Below are 16,121 nucleotides of genomic sequence, written 5' to 3' on the forward strand. Positions count from 1 at the left end.
TATTCAGAGTGAGAAAGAGGAGCATTTGAGCCGTGGTGGCACCGCCAAGGACAGGGACAGATGGGGCGAGGGAGAGCAACAAAAGAGCAGAATAGAAGCAGTGATAAAAGGCCAGTGGGGTGATACCCTCTACTCCAGCTCCTCAGGTTGGAATACAGGTAGTAAAAACAACTTCCATTGACTGGGGATCCGCTATGTGCCTGGCACCCTTAAGCGCTTTATACTTATTATCCCGTTTTACCCGCACAAAAACTCTGAGGTAGGCACTATTTTATGATTAGAGATGGGGAATTCGAGGCTCAGCCTGTGATCCAGTCACAGGGACAGCTTGGACTTGAGCTACGATGGAATCCTGAGCCCCTGCTCTCCTCCACTCGGCTCTTCCTCCTGCTGACCGCCAGGGGCGCTGGGGGAGGGGATGGTGGAGCCTCGACACACAGACCCCTCACTGACCTGAGCGATCGTGTCTACTTCCCTCCCTAGAAGTTTAGGATCCCCAAAGGCAGACTCGGCTTGACAAGGATAGGAGACTTGTCCTTGCAGGACATGGGGAAGATCCCTTCGTTGGCCCTCATCGAGCTGACAGCGCTCTGTGACATCCTGGGCTTGGACCTGAAGAGGAGCAAGGCAGCCAAGCGCAAGGCCACAGGTCAGCAGTCCCAGCATCTCAGACCCAGCGGCTCAAGCCCCGGCTTCCTCATCCAGGAGCTGCGTGGGGCATCTTCCACCCAAACGTGCTTGGCTGCCATAGTTCTTTCCGTTATAGGTATTTTCTGAAAACATATGAATGAAAACAATTCCTGCTCATTGTAGGAAATTTGGGAAACAGTAAAATACAAAAAGGAAAAGTACAATTCAGATGTAAGTGCTATTAACTTTTAGTGTTATCTTGTTCCTTTTTTCCCCCATGTGTTTATATCCTTTTTGCGCTTAATATTATAGACTAATGGACACTTCCCAGTTGTGCCATTCAGTTATTGCCACAATAATGCTACGTAACAAGCACCCCCAAAACTCATGACTTAAAACTCTTGCTGGCATGTTTAGGGGCGGACTCGGCGTTGTTGGCTGCTCCGGGCTGGTCTTGGCTCCAAGCTGTGGGCTGGGGCTGGGTCTGCTTCTCTTGTCTCTCGTCCTCCTGGGACCAGCAGGCAAGCCAGAGCCTGTTCTCATGGCCATGGCGGAAGCACAAGAGGACAAATGGGCCACACAATGCCTTTTAAGCCTCTGCTTGCATCACGGAGGCCAGCGTTCCATTGGCCAAAGATATCTAGCAAGGAGTGGGGAAGTATTTTCTGCTTCTTTAATGGGAGGAGTAGCAAATTCACATGGCCAAGGGTGTGGGTTCTGGAGGGGTAATGAACTTACAACAATATATCATTTACCAGAACTCTAACATTCTTTGAAAACATAATTTCTAATGAGGGCACTATTTTTCTCCTTATGGATATAGCCATCTGTGGACATTTATTATTTCTGTGTTTGTCCTGTTATAAAGCACTATCACTATTGCTGTACATGCAGCTTCGAATGCATCTTCGATCATTTTAGAATATGGTCAAGTTCTTGGTATATGTCACCCTTCAATAGTGTGTGAGGCCGTTCATCTCACTGCATCGCTGTCAACATTACACGTTGTGATTTCTTTTTTTGTTTCTTTAAGACAAGAGGATGGTGGATAAGACAGACCAGGGGTGGGGGTTTAGCAGGGAAAGGGGCAGGCGGGTGATGGGAGAAGGAGGAAATTGCAGAGTAGATTCAGAAGGAGGAGTTGGCCCGAGAAGACTACAGGGTGGGGTGGGTGAGAAGACCTGGGAAACATTTCTTGGGAATGTGGCCCATCCCTGCAGAGCTAGACACCTACCCAGATCATTCTGATATCTTGTACCCAGCACTCCCTGGGGCAGCAGCTCGCTGTCCTTTCAATGCCTTCATCCCGCTGGGACTCTGCTCTGTGACGCACCTACCGTGTTCCTTATTGCTGAGGCCGAGTGTTCTGTGCGAGAACTGTGGGCAGGTTTGAGCTCAGCCATTCTCCAGAGAGCTCAGTCCTTACGCAGGGAAAGGAGTCCAAGTCTAGGTACCCAGATCGTTCAGGTTGGAGCCCAGCTGTCATTCCAGGAAGCGAAAGGCCCCTTCTGCTCTCTTGACTTCCCGCAGAAACTCGCCTTTTTGGTGTGCCCCTCGATGCCCTGCTCGAAGCTGACCGCAAAGCCCTCCCCAGCACCCAGGTCCCGCTGGTCCTTCAAGCCGTAAGTTGCTCCCAGATTGGGCTCATTTAGCCCTTGAGAGGCTGGCCCTGCGTGCCACTGTTGGGAGGTGTCTCGCCTGGGGGATAAGAGCGTGACTTTAGCATTGAGAGACCTGGCTTCAAATTCAGCCTCGAACACTTGCGAGGTGAGTGTCTGTGAAGTGGGGTTATAACAACAGTAGCCTGTTATTACGGATTAAATGAGAAACACGCATATAAAGCTCTCAGAGCAACTCCTGGCTCATGGAAGTGGCCAAGAAAACTATTGTTCTTATTTCGAGGGAGACCCTTCTCTGAGCTCTCTCCTCTTCCCGGTTTTCAAGGGTACGAACACACCAGTTAGAATCCCACTTTTCAATAGTTGCTGGTTTAAACGTTGGTTTCTTTCTGTCGTAGCTGCTGTCCTGTTTGGAGAAGAGAGGGCTGGACACGGAAGGCATTCTCAGGGTGCCTGGGTCCCAGGCCAGGGTCAAGGTAATGGTTTGGCCCCCTGCCTTCATCGAGGCTGCATCGCCCAGCACCCTCACCTTCGCATTAAGCCGGGAGAGAATCCAGTTCCTAGCTGCCTGTGTTCTGTCTTTGGTCTCTACTTGAGCGGTGGGATTCCAGGAGGGTTTGAAAGGGCAGAGGTGGCAGGACACAGCATGGGGTTTAAGAGTGTGGGCCCTGGGGTCAGACTGCCAGCATGTATTGAGCAGAACCCTGTGCTAAGTGACTCACACGCATTGGCCGTTTAATCCTCATATCAACCCTGGGAGGTGGCTGCTAGGAATTGTCCCCACTTTGCAGATGAGGAAACTGAGGCCCAGAGAAGTGGTGGAGGAGCTTTTACTGGAGCCTTGGGCCAGCTTCTCATGAGTGTCCCTCCTTCCTCCAGGGGCTGGAAAGAAAGCTGGAGAGGGATTTCTACACTGGCGTTTTTAGCTGGGACGAGGTTCACCACAACGACGCATCCGATTTGCTCAAAAGGTTCATCCGGGAGCTGCCGGCGCCTCTGCTCACTGCCGAGTACCTCCCGGCCTTCGCTGTGGTGCCCAGTGAGTGTGCCCCAGCCCTCTGCACGGGCGGAGAAGAGCCTTCGATGCCACCGACCTTGGTTGGAGAGGGGAAGTGGTGGGAAGGCAGGACTACCTGTTCCCTGTGATCTCGAGCTGATGGAGGAAGAAGCGTGTGTGTGTGCATGTGTGTGCATATATGTACAAGTGCTTGTGCATATAAGCATGTGTGTGCATGTGTGTGTTGTTTGTGTATGGGCATGAGTGTGTGTGTGTAGCGTGATGGGGGAGAAGAGGAGGGTAAGGTTTTGCACACCACAGTCCTTACGTCCTCGCATGGACAGTTTTTTCCCCGTCATGATGTCCACGGGGTTGAGCTTATCAGGCTCATCTAATTGTGTATCTGTGGGCACACGTGTGTGTCCTTGTCCTCTGTCTGTGTGCACATCTGTAGATCGGCGTGCACTGCACAGATCCCTCTCTATATTCTGCAAATACATGTTCCTGCCTGGACTTCTTCACCATCCACAGAGCGCAAACACCATCACTTTTATTTTTCTCAAAAGAATAAAACGACCCACCTGAGAGCCTGCTGGTGACCTGGAGGGGAGCCCAGGTGTGAGGCGCGCTCTCTTCCTCACACTCTGTTTTCTCTAAAAGGCTGCAGGGCTCCTGGCAGCCTGATTTCCACCCCCAAGCCAGGGCGGGCCCTCTGAGAAATCCTCTCCAGCCTTTGCTTCTCGAATAGATCAGATCAAATCATGTCACTCTATGGCTCCACACCCCCTGGAACCCCTCTGGAATAAACCCTCACTCCCCACCGACCTGGGCCCACAGGGCGCTCCTCCGTGCTCAGGCCCTCCTGTCTCTGATCCTTCTCCTCCTGTCCCCCTCCGTCCCCACCATCGGCTTTAACAGGCCCATTTTCTTCCTTCCTCGGGGCCTCTGCGCCTGCTGCTCTCTTTACCTGGAAATCCTCTGTCCCCCTCATTTGGCTGGCTGCTTCTTGCCATTCAGATGTCGGCTCAATGCCAGCGCCTCCAGGAGGCCCTCCCTGACCTGGCAGCCAGGTCGCCTGGCAGACCCAGACGCCGCCTGTCAGAGGACTCTGCTTCAGTTTCTTCTCAGGGTGAGGCAGTGGCTAAGGATACTCAGCTATTCCTTTGCTTGTTTATGGTCTGTCTTCTCCCCTGAAACATAAGCTCCACAAGTCTGGGACCTGTCTGGCTCCTTCACTGCTGTGTCCGAGGTCCCTGCACTGGAGCATGGCACCTGATAGGCACTTGACGATATTTGTCAAGTGCGTGAATGAATGAATGCCACAGGGGATCCTGGGGGCGAAGCCTGGGCCGCTCAGCCTCTGTGTCCCCTCCGCATCTCGTCTCCAGGCTCCAGCGAGCTCTCAGCTGCTGGTCTGGCCTGGTTCTGGTGAACTCTTTCTCTGAATTCTCTACCTCCCACCTCCTCTTCTCCCTGGCCCCAGTGCGGGAGAGCTTTTCCTCTTCAAGCCTCAGAATGCATGGGGTTTCCTGAAACCTTCTCTCCAGGACAGTAGGCTATCCACCTCCCCTCCTGAGGGTGACTGCTGGCCCACTGCATCTCTGACCCTGAGCTACAGCTCTCAGACTGCACATCTGGGCCTGTATGTGCACACATGTGTGTGGCCATGTACGCATGCACGTGTGTGTGTGTTCCTTTCATTCACACAGCATCGAGAGTGACCTCACGACCAGCACTAGTTGGGGCTCTGTCTGGCTCTGACACTAGCCCAGGAAACAGTTCCAGGCCTTCCAAAGAAGGTTTTCCTGGCTGTGTCTGGGGATTTCCCAGCTCTGGAATCTTCCCTCCCTGAGAAGGGGCCTGGGAAGGAGAGAGCCTGAGCCTCCCCTGGGAGAGCAGAGACCCAGGCCCCCCTTCTTCCCTCAGACATCCCCGACCTGAAACAGCGCCTGCAGGCCCTTCACCTGCTCATCCTGATCCTTCCGGAACCCAACAGAAACGCTCTGAAGGTAAGAATTACTATGAGCTGCCTCTGTTCTATCATCTCAGCCCACAACCACAGTAAGGGCTCCAAATGTGATTATGCATTCATTCAACAACTCTGCCAGGTGCTGGGGTGCAGGGATGACCAACAGTGATGGCCATGGCCTTTCTGAGACTTTTTCCCTAAAGAAAGCAGATGAATCTTGAAAGGCACAAGTGCTCAGTGGAGTGGGCACTGCCGAGCATCACTTCTGTGTGGTGCCAACAGGAGGCACAGGGAAGAGGGCTCTCTGAGTGGGGCTAGAGTAGGTAGCACTTTCCCTCTTTTGTGGAAATCCTCACATGGCACTGGTGTTCTGTGGGGCACCAGTTTGGGAAACACTCCCTCAGGGAACTCCCACTGTGTGCTACAGGGGTGGGTGCTCAGGGCTGGGGGCTGGAGCTGGGGCACAGCCCTCACTTGGCTCCCAGCGCCCTCCTGGCTGTCCTTGGGTCAAACCCAAGATGCATCTCTAGGGTGAAGCTGTGAGGAGGCCCCAGGTCTCCTGGAGTCCTCATCTGGTGTGGGCGTATGAGGCCCCAAGAAGTCTTTGTAATCAGGTGGAGCTGGGCTCCAGGGACCTCCACTCCTTGTGCCTCAGCTTTGGTTAAAGAGACAGCCTCTCTGAGTTTCTGTTTCCTTTTCAGTGAACTGAGGATTATAATAGCATCTTGTGTGATTGTTTTGGGAATTTCAAGAGCTAACACATGACGAATCATAGAGTAGAAGATGTGGTACTTTGCAGGTGCTCAATAGATGCCTACCTTCCTTCCTTCCTTCCTTCCTTCCTTCCTTCCATCTATCCATTCATCTTTCCATCCTTCCATCCCCTCCCTCCCTTCCTTCATCCTTACTGGCTGTGTGGCCTTGGGCACATTCTCCAAGCCACAGTTTCCTTCTCTGCATGATGGGTACAATGGTAAAACCTATTTTATAGAGTTGTTGTGAGGATTAAATACATGTGCTAACGACAGGGCCAGGAGCACAAAGAATACTTAACAAATGGTAGGTCGGTAAAATCATCTTCCTCCTTTCTTCCCATTGTCTCTGCTTCCCTAGTCTTTCCTTTGCATTTTGGGCAGATCTAGACCCCAGAAAGAAGGAGCTGACCTGGGGCTCACCAGGAAAAGACTCATTTCCCAGAGCTGTGGCTCTTTTGGGCCTGGAAATTGAAGTCTGAACTGGATGCCTCATTAACCTCTGAGAGGGTAGGGAAGGGAAAAGGTTTTGGCCACATTTCACAGAGCAGGAACCTGAGACACAGCGAGGTCATGGGGTGGGCTGATGGAAAACCGCTATTCCAGTCCCTGGCTTCTTCCAGTACCCGCAGGCTGCACAGCAGGATGCTCTGGGAAAGGTGGGGAGCACCAGGGATGTGCTGAGATTTGAGGGCAGTGCTGTGCCCTTCCCCAGGCTCTCCTGGAATTCCTCAGGAAGGTGGTGGCCCGGGAGCAGAGCAACAAGATGACGCTGTGGAACGTTTCCACAGTGATGGCCCCCAATCTCTTCCTCCACCGAGGGCGGCCCCCCAAACTCGCCAAGAGCAAGGAGAAGCAGCTGGCGGAGGGGGCAGCTGAGGTGGTGCGGATGATGGTGCACTACCAGGATCTGCTCTGGACGGTGAGTGCTGCTGCCCAGCTAGGAGTGGAGGGGAGGGGCTGTCCATCCGGGTAGCAGGGACAGGCCGCCGTCCTCCTCTGGGTACAGCTGCCCTGATGTCCCTGCCATCCAGGATTGTGGGTACTGTCCTTTTGAATCCCTGGTTGTGTCTCTTGTGGGACCTTTGTGGGATCCTGTGTATGGCCAGGGTCTTCTTCCTCCCCCTGGCTTAGCGTCCAAGAGGTGTCCTCACTTTCTGTCTCTACTCCCACACCTCTCAGTCAGTCCACTGCCATCTGGTCTGCCACACATTATGGGTGTTCCCTGAGCTCCCACAAAGGGTTCCTTCACATCAAAGCTTTAGTGATGCTGAAAAAGCCCTGCCCGTGAGGCTCAGAGCACAGGGCCTGCCTAAGACAGAGCCCAGAGCCAGATAATCAAGACAGTCTCCGCCCCCGAGAGCCTTGCCCTGAGTGAGAATCCAGAGCAAGGGCGAGGGGCAAGAGTTGGGAGAGAGACCCCTTGGTGCTGTGGGCATGCAAGGCCTGCTGAAAGTTGAGGGTGGAGGAGGAGCGCTGAGAAGACCTGGCCAGCCCTCTAGACTCCCACGAACACAAGGTAGCATGGCCCACCACTGCTGATCAGGCCACTGTACTGAGAGAGATGCAGCCTCTGCCATCCGTTTCTCTATTCATCCTTCCACTTAGTCACCCATCCATCCACCCACCAATCCATGCGTCCCTCCACCTACCCGTCCATCCATCCACCCATCCATCCACCCACCAATCCATACTTCCCTCCACTTACCCATCCATCCATCCACCCACCAACCACCCACCAATCCATGAGTCCCTCCACCTACCCATCCATCCATCCACCCATCCACCAATCCATACATTCCTCCACCTACCCATCCATCCATCCACCCATCCACCCACACACCAATCCATACGTCCCTACACTTACCCATCCACCCACCCACCAATCCAGGCATCCCTCCACCTACCCATCCACCCACCCACCCACCAACCAACCCATACATCCCTCCACCTACCCACCCATCCACTCCTCCACTCATCCATCCATTCCCTCACCCTCCCTCTCTCTTCCTTCCTCCTATCCCTTCCTCCATCCATAAAGTCATCAGGATCAATTTTTTAATTCCAGAAACCAGCAAGTGAAGCTCTCTGACTGTACGCAGTTTCTCCCCCATCACACCCAGGCACTCCTTTGTGTTCTAAACACACCAAATGCCAGTTGGTTCTCCAAACTCACCCTGTACTTCACAGCTCTGGATTTTTCCTAATGCAGTTCACTCTGCCTGCAATTCCCTTCCATTTTTAAAGATTTTATTTTTTTTTCCTTTTTCTCCCCAAAGCCCCCAGGTACATAGTTGCATATTCTTAGTTGTGGGTCCTTCTAGTTGTGGTATGTGGGACGCTGCCTCAGCTTGGTCTGATGAGCAGTGCCATGTCCGCGCCCAGGATTCAAACTGACGAAACACTGGGCCGCCTGCAGCGGAGTGCGCGAACTTAACCACTCGGCCACGGGGCCAGCCCCCCCCCTTCCATTTTTAGAAAGGGCAGAAGCCTGGTACCCTCTGCTCATTCTTCAAGACCTAGTTCAAGAGTCACGTCCTCTGCTGACAGCCCTCCCTCCCCTACACAGGTACACGCCTACACTCCCATAGTTCCTTGCTTCTCTGTGCTCTTTCAGCTCTCTGAGGTAATGTGACTACTAAAATAAATTAGATTCTAATACTTTTTCTTGTAGGGAGTCTCAAAAATTCAAGAAATGCCCAAGTGCCTTCTTTTAAATTTTCAGGCAACATAAATGTAGATAAAGTAAAATGGAAGCGTTCCCCTCACCTTCCACTGTGTGGATCGTCTCGTTCAGGCATCACAGGGCCAGTAATTAGAGGAGCCCAGAATGGACCCCATTCTGTCAGACCTCAGGGCACATGCTCTTAATATCAGAGTCCGTGGAGTCTGGATTCTCCTGACTCTGCCTGCTGGGTTCTGTTTGCACAGAGGTGAGTGGGTTGACCTGGGCGTCTTTGGGAATTTGCCATTCTGGGGCTGGCTGGGGCTTCTCAGAGCCTTAGCCCACTCTAGGTGTGCTCTTGGGGACACCCCGCCTGAGTGTGCCAATGAGCAGCTGTCCCACAGCAGGTGCATGACGCTCCAGCCTCTGTGAGGGGACACCACTGTCCACTTAGCCCAAGGGTGGCCTCTATTCTCAGAGATCCCTACTCCATGGCCCTCTTTAGGGGTTAAATGGCCCCCCTCCTCACACCAAACTAGTATGTCAGCCACTATGTATTGCCAAGCCCTGCTGGGACAGGCAAGAGGCCACAGCGACCCTGGAGGGCTCTGCCTCTTACCCAGTAGCCCCGGGCCAGCTAAGACTTGATTCTTTCCGGACAGGTCGCCTCTTTCTTGGTGGCCCAGGTGCGAAAACTGAACGACAGCAGTGGGCGGCGCCCCCAGCTCTGCGACGGGGGCCTCACAACCTGGCTGCGAAGGATACACGCAGACAAGGACAAGACGGGTGACGGCCTCGAGGCGGTGAGTGCGCCCCTCCTCCCCCCGCGGCAGAAGGAGGGACGAAGGGACCATGGGCGGCCGGAGGGCGCCTGGGGCCCAAGGCATCCGCATCCTCCAGGTGCTGACTGCCGGGCCACCAGGCACGGCGCTGCCGATTTCGGCCACCAGGGGGCGCCCCAGCCCCATCACAGCGAGCGAGCGAGCGAGGAGGTGGTGTCTCGGAAACGAGGGAGATGACGGGCTGAGGAAAGGGGAAACTGGTGTGGTGTGGGGTTTCTAGACGCTATCTCCCCTGCGCCGTTCTTAAGCAGCCCCTCGTGTCCCTGACTGAGGGTTGGGGAAGTAGGGGTCGCTGTCTGGAGTGATTGGGGCGTGCAGGTGGGCAGGAGAAGGGAAAGGCCTTCCAAGAATACGGAATGATCCTGGGGAGAGTCCTGAACCGGGTTTCTTAAGAAAGTCCAGAACAGAGAAATTGATTGACCAGTATCGCATTGTGCATGATGGGTGTTTATATAAACCTAGATGCATGCGTTTCTAAGTGCATTGCATGCACTCCTGTTGTGTGTACGAGTATGAACGCCTGTGCACACATATGTTTCTATGCCTGTGTCTATGTATGCACACTTTGGGGGACGTTCTGTATGTGGTCATGCTACGATCTGTGCACAAGCAGCTGGTGTGTATGTGTGCATTTTGCATGTTGAGTGTGGGTATTTGTGTAAGTGTGTTTATGCACACACATTTGAATTCCAGGCATGCATGTGTGTGCCTCTGTATGGATCTTTCTCTTCCTCTGCAGACTCCCAAAGTAGCAAAGATCCAGGTGGCCTGGCCTATCAAAGGTCCCCTGGAGGTGCCCCTGACCCCGGGCACCAGAGTGGCCCACGTCCTCAGGCAGTTCACAGAGCACCTCAGCGCCAGTTCCCAGGGTCAAGAGGGCAATGAGGACACAGACAGCCTCCTCCCACGGTAAGGGGCCCCCCTGAGATAAGCAGCTCTCCCCTGCAGGGAGCAGGCAGTAGGTGCAGGGAGAGCTGAAGCCTTTGAGGGGATTTGCACGTGCTGTTGGCCTTTCCCCTTCTGGGGTGGTCAGAACTGGGTTCTCCAACCTTCTTAGAGAGCTTCTTTGCTCCAAATAATAATGATAATAGTCATCATTCATTCATTCACTCACAGGTATTTACTAAACACCTACTATAGACCAGGTATCATGTGGAATGCTAGAATCATAATGAAAAGAACCGACAAGGGCCCTGGCCTTGCAAGTTCACAGCCCTGTGGAAGAGATAGACATGAGCCAAATAGCCACAAAGTAAATACCAAGTTACAAACTGTGTTAGATTTTATAAGAAATACAGGGCACAATGTGAATGTAAAACAAGGCACCTGGTATAGATTGGGGAATGAAGTAAGGCTTCCAGGCACAGAAAACTGCATAAGTAAAGGTGCTGAGGCAGCATGGCCAAAGAGCTGAAAGAGGATCAGTGGGCCGATATGCTTCTGTCATTCCAGGATGCAAGAAACAGATTGAGCTCTCAGGAGCCTCCTTGATGGACTGGCACGAAGGACTCTTGGACTGTGGGTCTTTAGCAAGTATCTAGTCCAGTTCCTGGACTAGATGTACAGATGGGAAAACTAAGGCCCAGAGAGGGGAAGGGGCTTGCCCAGAGCCACACAGCAAATAGAGGACAGATTCTGGAATTGAACTCAGGCTATCCATAATTATCATATGATAATTATATGATACCTGTATGATAATTATAATTTTCATACATAATTATGCAGTATCCACAGTCCATCTTGCCTCAGAATTCGCCCCTCACAGCAGGCTCCTGTGCCCGTCTATCACTCCTTATCCCCCCACCCTCGCAGCCTCCATTCGATGTCCAGTAGGTAGGGGTCTTGCGGCAGGGGGACCCATGGCTGGCCCTCCCCAGGTGCAGCCCAACTGCATCTTCCCTGTCCCTGGGCTCCGGCTCTCTCAGGAGGGTCCTTCTGCCCATCTCCCACCTGGGATCAAATATCAGTGAGGGCTGCCCCTTCCAGGCCTGGGGTCCATGAGCAGCTGTTGGTCTCGCTGCCACCAGAAGAAGAGGTCAGCAGTTTTCTTCTCTCTGTCTTGCAGCCGCAGGTCCGTGATGTCAGCCAACATCCTCCTGTATGAAGTTGGAGGGAATATCAGTAAGTTTCCGGTGGGGAGTGGGTCGGAGCCCAGGACCCTGGGAGCTCTTTGACCTTGACGGCTCACTGGGCCTCTCTGGGGGAGGCTAGAGTCCACCTCAGGAAGAGCCATCCCCTCAGGCCTCTGTCCCCCTTGAAACCAGACGGAACCCTGCTGTGAGGTTAGGCTCAGCCTGGGCCACGCCTTAGGATTCCACCCTGGAGTTTGGAGTTTTGCCTGGAGCTGGCCGTGGGCATGGAGAGGGCAGAATTTCCTGTTTCACTGATGTCTCTGGGCCGCCCAGGCTGAAGTGGACCTCCTCCAGGGCCAGTGGTCATCGATTCCTTAAGGAATTCTGCAGACGTGTGCCAGCTCTGAGAGTCCCATGGCTTTGTGGGAACCAAGGATGGGCAGCTGTTGTCAGCTGCCTTCTCCAGAGCAGCGACTCTCAAACTTCAGTGGCATCAGAATCACCCGCGCGGGCCATTAAGCCACCTGGGCCCTGAGAATCTGCATTTCTAACAAGTTCCCAGGTGCTGCTGAGGCTGCTGGTGCAGGGACCGCACTTTGAGAGCCACTGGCCAAGGAGCAGAGGTTAAACAAAGCTTAGGGAGTCCTGATGCATTGAGGGAGTGCTCCTCCGGCAAAGCCTTACAAGGGAGGGGAGGGAAGGAGAGGAAGGGGTGAAGCCTAGTTTGGCCACAAGGGGGCTCTGGAGCGCAAATTGCATTGGGATGGTTTCCTTCAGAGGCAGGGAGAATGGTCTTTCCTACCTCTGCATCAGTCAATCACTGGCCGTGGGCTGCCCTGGAGGGGGCATAACTTCCCTGACAAGGCACCTGACATCAGCGAAGGTCAGTTCTCCAGAGAGTGGGGCAGCTGTGAGCCAGAGCAGCCAAGGGTTACGCAGCTCGGGGAGTGGTCCCCTGGCCAGTGAGGGGCTCCGGGCAGCCAGCAGCATCTTCCACAGCCACCACCTCAATCTCCTTCATCCCTGCTTCCCACAGGTGAGCATCGCCTGGACCCAGACGCCTACCTCTTTGATCTGTACCGCGCCAACCCGCATGGCGAGTGGGTCATTAAACCGAGTCCCACCTAAGCCCTAGGACTCTGAGGAGCAGCCCTGGATGTCATGTCCTTGCCCCCACGGACTCTGTGCCTGTGTACCCAGCGTGGGAGCACAGCTGTTCAAGGGGAAGGTCTCCGTCTTTCTCCAAGGCGTGTTCTCCTCTGAAATGCCTCTCACATCCTCCCCGCAGAACCTCGAACACAGAGCCCTCACTCCCTGTGTTCCCCAGCCCTCAGGACAGCCGGCTCCTGCACCATGCAGGACACCACGTGGGTCTCCATAGATTTTTGTCCGTGATTCCAAGCCCTGAGGAGAAGAAAAAAAGCAGCACCTCTATCAAGAGGCTAGTTCTGCACACCCCCCCACCCCCCCACCCCTCGAAAAACTGCTTTGAAAGTGGCCCTACAGCGTATAGTGGGACAGTACTGGAGATGAAGCTAGAAGAGCTCTGCAGCCTTGGGCAAGCCCCTTGCCCTCTCTGAGCCCCCTTGAGATATGAGAAGGTTGGGGCTCGGGGGGGGGGGGGGTCAAATACTGTGGCCGTGAACAGCCCTGTGAGAACCAGAAAGACGGAGACTTCCCTTCACAGCTCTCATGTTTTAAATGTTGCTTTGTACAATCTTGTCATTTTGTAATACGATATTTAAATTCTGTTTGAACATGAAAGGCACACGTTGAATGTGACTTTTACTTCATTCAAGTTCTGTTCTCTGGAACCCAGCTCTCAGTGGATGTGGTCCTCCTGGGGAGTTAACACGGGAGCCTGGCGATGAGAACGTCCTCCTGTTTCTCAGTGCGGTCTGGCCACACCTGGAACCTGCAGCCATCTGGAGGGGCCGGGAAGAGAACTCAGAAAAAGGAGGGGCGGAGTCATGACAGTTGCTGCAGGGGGCGGGTGCTGCAGGGGCAGCTTCTCTGGGATCCTCCCCACCCCTCTCATCTCCAAGTTCCCAGGTCTCTCCCTTCCTCCTTCCCCTACCCTGGGTCTGTCTCCTCGGGGCAGGTGAAGCCTCATTCATTCATTCATTTAACAATAAATTTATTAAGCCCTTGGTATATGTGAAGAGCTTTACAAGTTTAATCTTCACAATGATCCAGTGTCTCCACTTGAGTTCCCCCAGAAGCTGCCCCTGAGACAATGATTCCAGGGCAAATAGTGATCCCAGGAAACACCAGACAGTGGGGAGGCGAGATAGAGAAGGGGAGGCAGCCCATGAAAGTGATCAAGCAAGTTACCACTGTGGGCAACCAGAGCTTAATTCTGCCGGGGAGCTCTGAGAACCCATGTAGAAGATATTCATCAGAGTTGTCCCCACCCGAGGGACATTTATTCCTCAACTCCTGTGAGTCATTGGTTGAGGGCTGAACCTGAGGAGGGTGGGCGTTTCTTCCCTGGCACTTCCAGCTGCATGAGCACAGGCTTCGTGGGTTCCGGGAGCCAGAGAAAGCCCTTGGGTAAAGAGATACAGATGTGGCAATTAGAAGGTGGCCACGGTACACTGAAATGGTAAACGCTGAAGGGAAGTTGGTGGTACATTGATGGTACCTGCTTCACCCTGTAAGGTGATGCTGATGACAGTGAAGATGATAACGGTGATAGCCGTGGTGATGATGGTAATGGTGATAGTGATGGTGACAATGGTGATGGTGATGATGGTAATGGTGATAGTGATGGTGACAATGGTGATGGTGATGATGGTGGTCGTGATAGTGATGGTGACAATGGTGATGGTGATGATGGTGGTGGTGATAGTGATGGTGACAATGGTGATGGTGATGATGGTGGTCGTGATAGTGATGGTGACAATGGTGATGGTGATGATGGTAATGGTGATAGCGATGGTGACAATGGTGATGGTGATGGTGGTGGTGATAGTGATGGTGACAATGGTGATGGTGATGATGGTGGTGGTGATAGTGATGGTGACAATGGTGATGGTGATGATGGTGGTGGTGATAGTGATGGTGACAATGGTGATGGTGATGATGGTGGTGGTGATTGTGATGGTGACAATGGTGATGGTGATGATGGTAATGGTGATAGTGATGGTGACAATGGTGATGGTGATGATGGTGGTGGTGATAGTGATGGTGACAATGGTGATGGTGATGATGGTGGTGGTGATGGTGATGATGCCAAGAGCTTCAAATTTAATCTTCACAATAATCCAGTGTCTTAGTTTGGGTGATGAAGTGATGACAGCAGCTAACAGTCACCAAGAACTTGCTAAGTACCAGGTACTTTACATAAATTAAGGCTTTAATTCTCACAAAAACCTTACGAGACACATTATTATTATTCCCTTTATACAAGACAGGAAAACTGAGGCTCAGAAAGTTAATATTACTTGGCCACATGGCTAATAGGTGACAGGATTCAATTCCAATGCAGGTTAATCTGGTATAAAGATTCAAGCTCAACTGTTTTAGACCATAAATCCAAACTATTTTGCCTGAAATATCCATATTTAAAGGTTTTTGATGATAGTCACTTCCTTAGTCTCCCTCTCTCTCTCCCTGCCACACACAATACACACACACTCAGAACTGGAAAGAAGGCATTTTCCTTAACCAAGAGATTCTTGACATTAATTCTGGAACTGCCAGACAGGGTGTTTGGAACCTGTAGCTGATTAAGAGTCTTTGAGTGGCCTCAGTCTCCGCAGCCACCCCATCCAAAGAGCCCAGACTGGATGAAGTGCAAGTTTAGTCCAGCACTAGCCCCATAATCCTATGAGGTAGGTATTACCACCATTCCATTTTGCGTATGAAGGAACTGAAGTTCAGGACAGTTAAACCATGTGTTCAGTCGCACAGAGAGTGAGAAGCTTGGATGCCCAATTCCAAGCCCTTTCAGCCACACCACGATTGCCCGAAGCAGGATCAGGACCTGGGAGCTGCTAGTGAGACGGGAGAGTCAAGACAGAAGCAGGGAGACTGGGTAGATTATCCAAGTGGGGGAAATACCATGGGATTCAGCCAGAGTTGCTGCTTCTCCTCCCCAATTCCTCCCCACCCCCCACAATCCACCTACAAGCCCTGTTGGACTTCACTCCAAAATACACCCCAATCCCCCCACTTCACTCCTTTGCTCCTATGACCATCTTAGTCCAACTCACTATCATCTTGATGGCTCTGATGATGGTGATGGTGGTGGTGATGCTGATGGTGATGATTACAGTGGTGATGATTATGGTGGTGATGGTGGTGGTGGTGGTGATAATGGTGGTGGCAGTGAAGATGGTGGTGGTGGTGATGATGGTGATGATGGTGATGACGGTGGTGATGACGGTGGTGATGGTGGTGATGGTGATGATGGTGGTGACAGTGGTACGAAGCCTCAATGGCTTCAACGCCTTGTAACTACTCTCCCTTCTTGCCCTTCTGTCTATCCTCTGTAGTGTAGCCTCAGTGGCTCTTTTAAAACAAAACTTCAATTCTACTGAAAGCCTTCCAGAGGGATCCCATTCCACTTAA

At 52.8% G+C, this 16,121-nt stretch overlaps 1 protein-coding gene across 3 annotated transcripts in view; it reads left to right on the forward strand.

Moving 5' to 3' along the window:
* The window catches only part of ARHGAP40 (Rho GTPase activating protein 40), a 38,707-nt gene extending 25,009 nt beyond the window's left edge, over window positions 1-13,698 (forward strand). The window contains exons 6-16 of one of the 3 annotated variants that reach the window (XR_006514001.2): window positions 484-649; window positions 2,161-2,252; window positions 2,648-2,725; window positions 3,129-3,288; window positions 5,173-5,255; window positions 6,683-6,889; window positions 9,295-9,435; window positions 10,214-10,383; window positions 10,927-10,992; window positions 11,540-11,595; window positions 12,583-12,663. Coding sequence is in view for 2 of the 3 variants with exons in the window: in XM_014847192.3 (XP_014702678.2) it covers window positions 484-649; window positions 2,161-2,252; window positions 2,648-2,725; window positions 3,129-3,288; window positions 5,173-5,255; window positions 6,683-6,889; window positions 9,295-9,435; window positions 10,214-10,383; window positions 11,540-11,595; window positions 12,583-12,674 (1,245 nt within the window). In the remaining variant the exon portion in view is untranslated. Of the gene's footprint in view, window positions 1-483; window positions 650-2,160; window positions 2,253-2,647; window positions 2,726-3,128; window positions 3,289-5,172; window positions 5,256-6,682; window positions 6,890-9,294; window positions 9,436-10,213; window positions 10,384-10,926; window positions 11,062-11,539; window positions 11,596-12,582 lie in introns of those variants that run through there. The other 2 variants (XM_014847192.3, XM_070485927.1) reach the window with 2 other exon arrangements.
* The last annotated feature ends 2,423 nt before the right edge of the window (window positions 13,699-16,121 follow it).

The sequence above is a fragment of the Equus asinus genome, chromosome 15 (assembly GCF_041296235.1).
Source record: "Equus asinus isolate D_3611 breed Donkey chromosome 15, EquAss-T2T_v2, whole genome shotgun sequence".
In the NCBI taxonomy this organism is placed as follows: domain Eukaryota; kingdom Metazoa; phylum Chordata; class Mammalia; order Perissodactyla; family Equidae; genus Equus; species Equus asinus.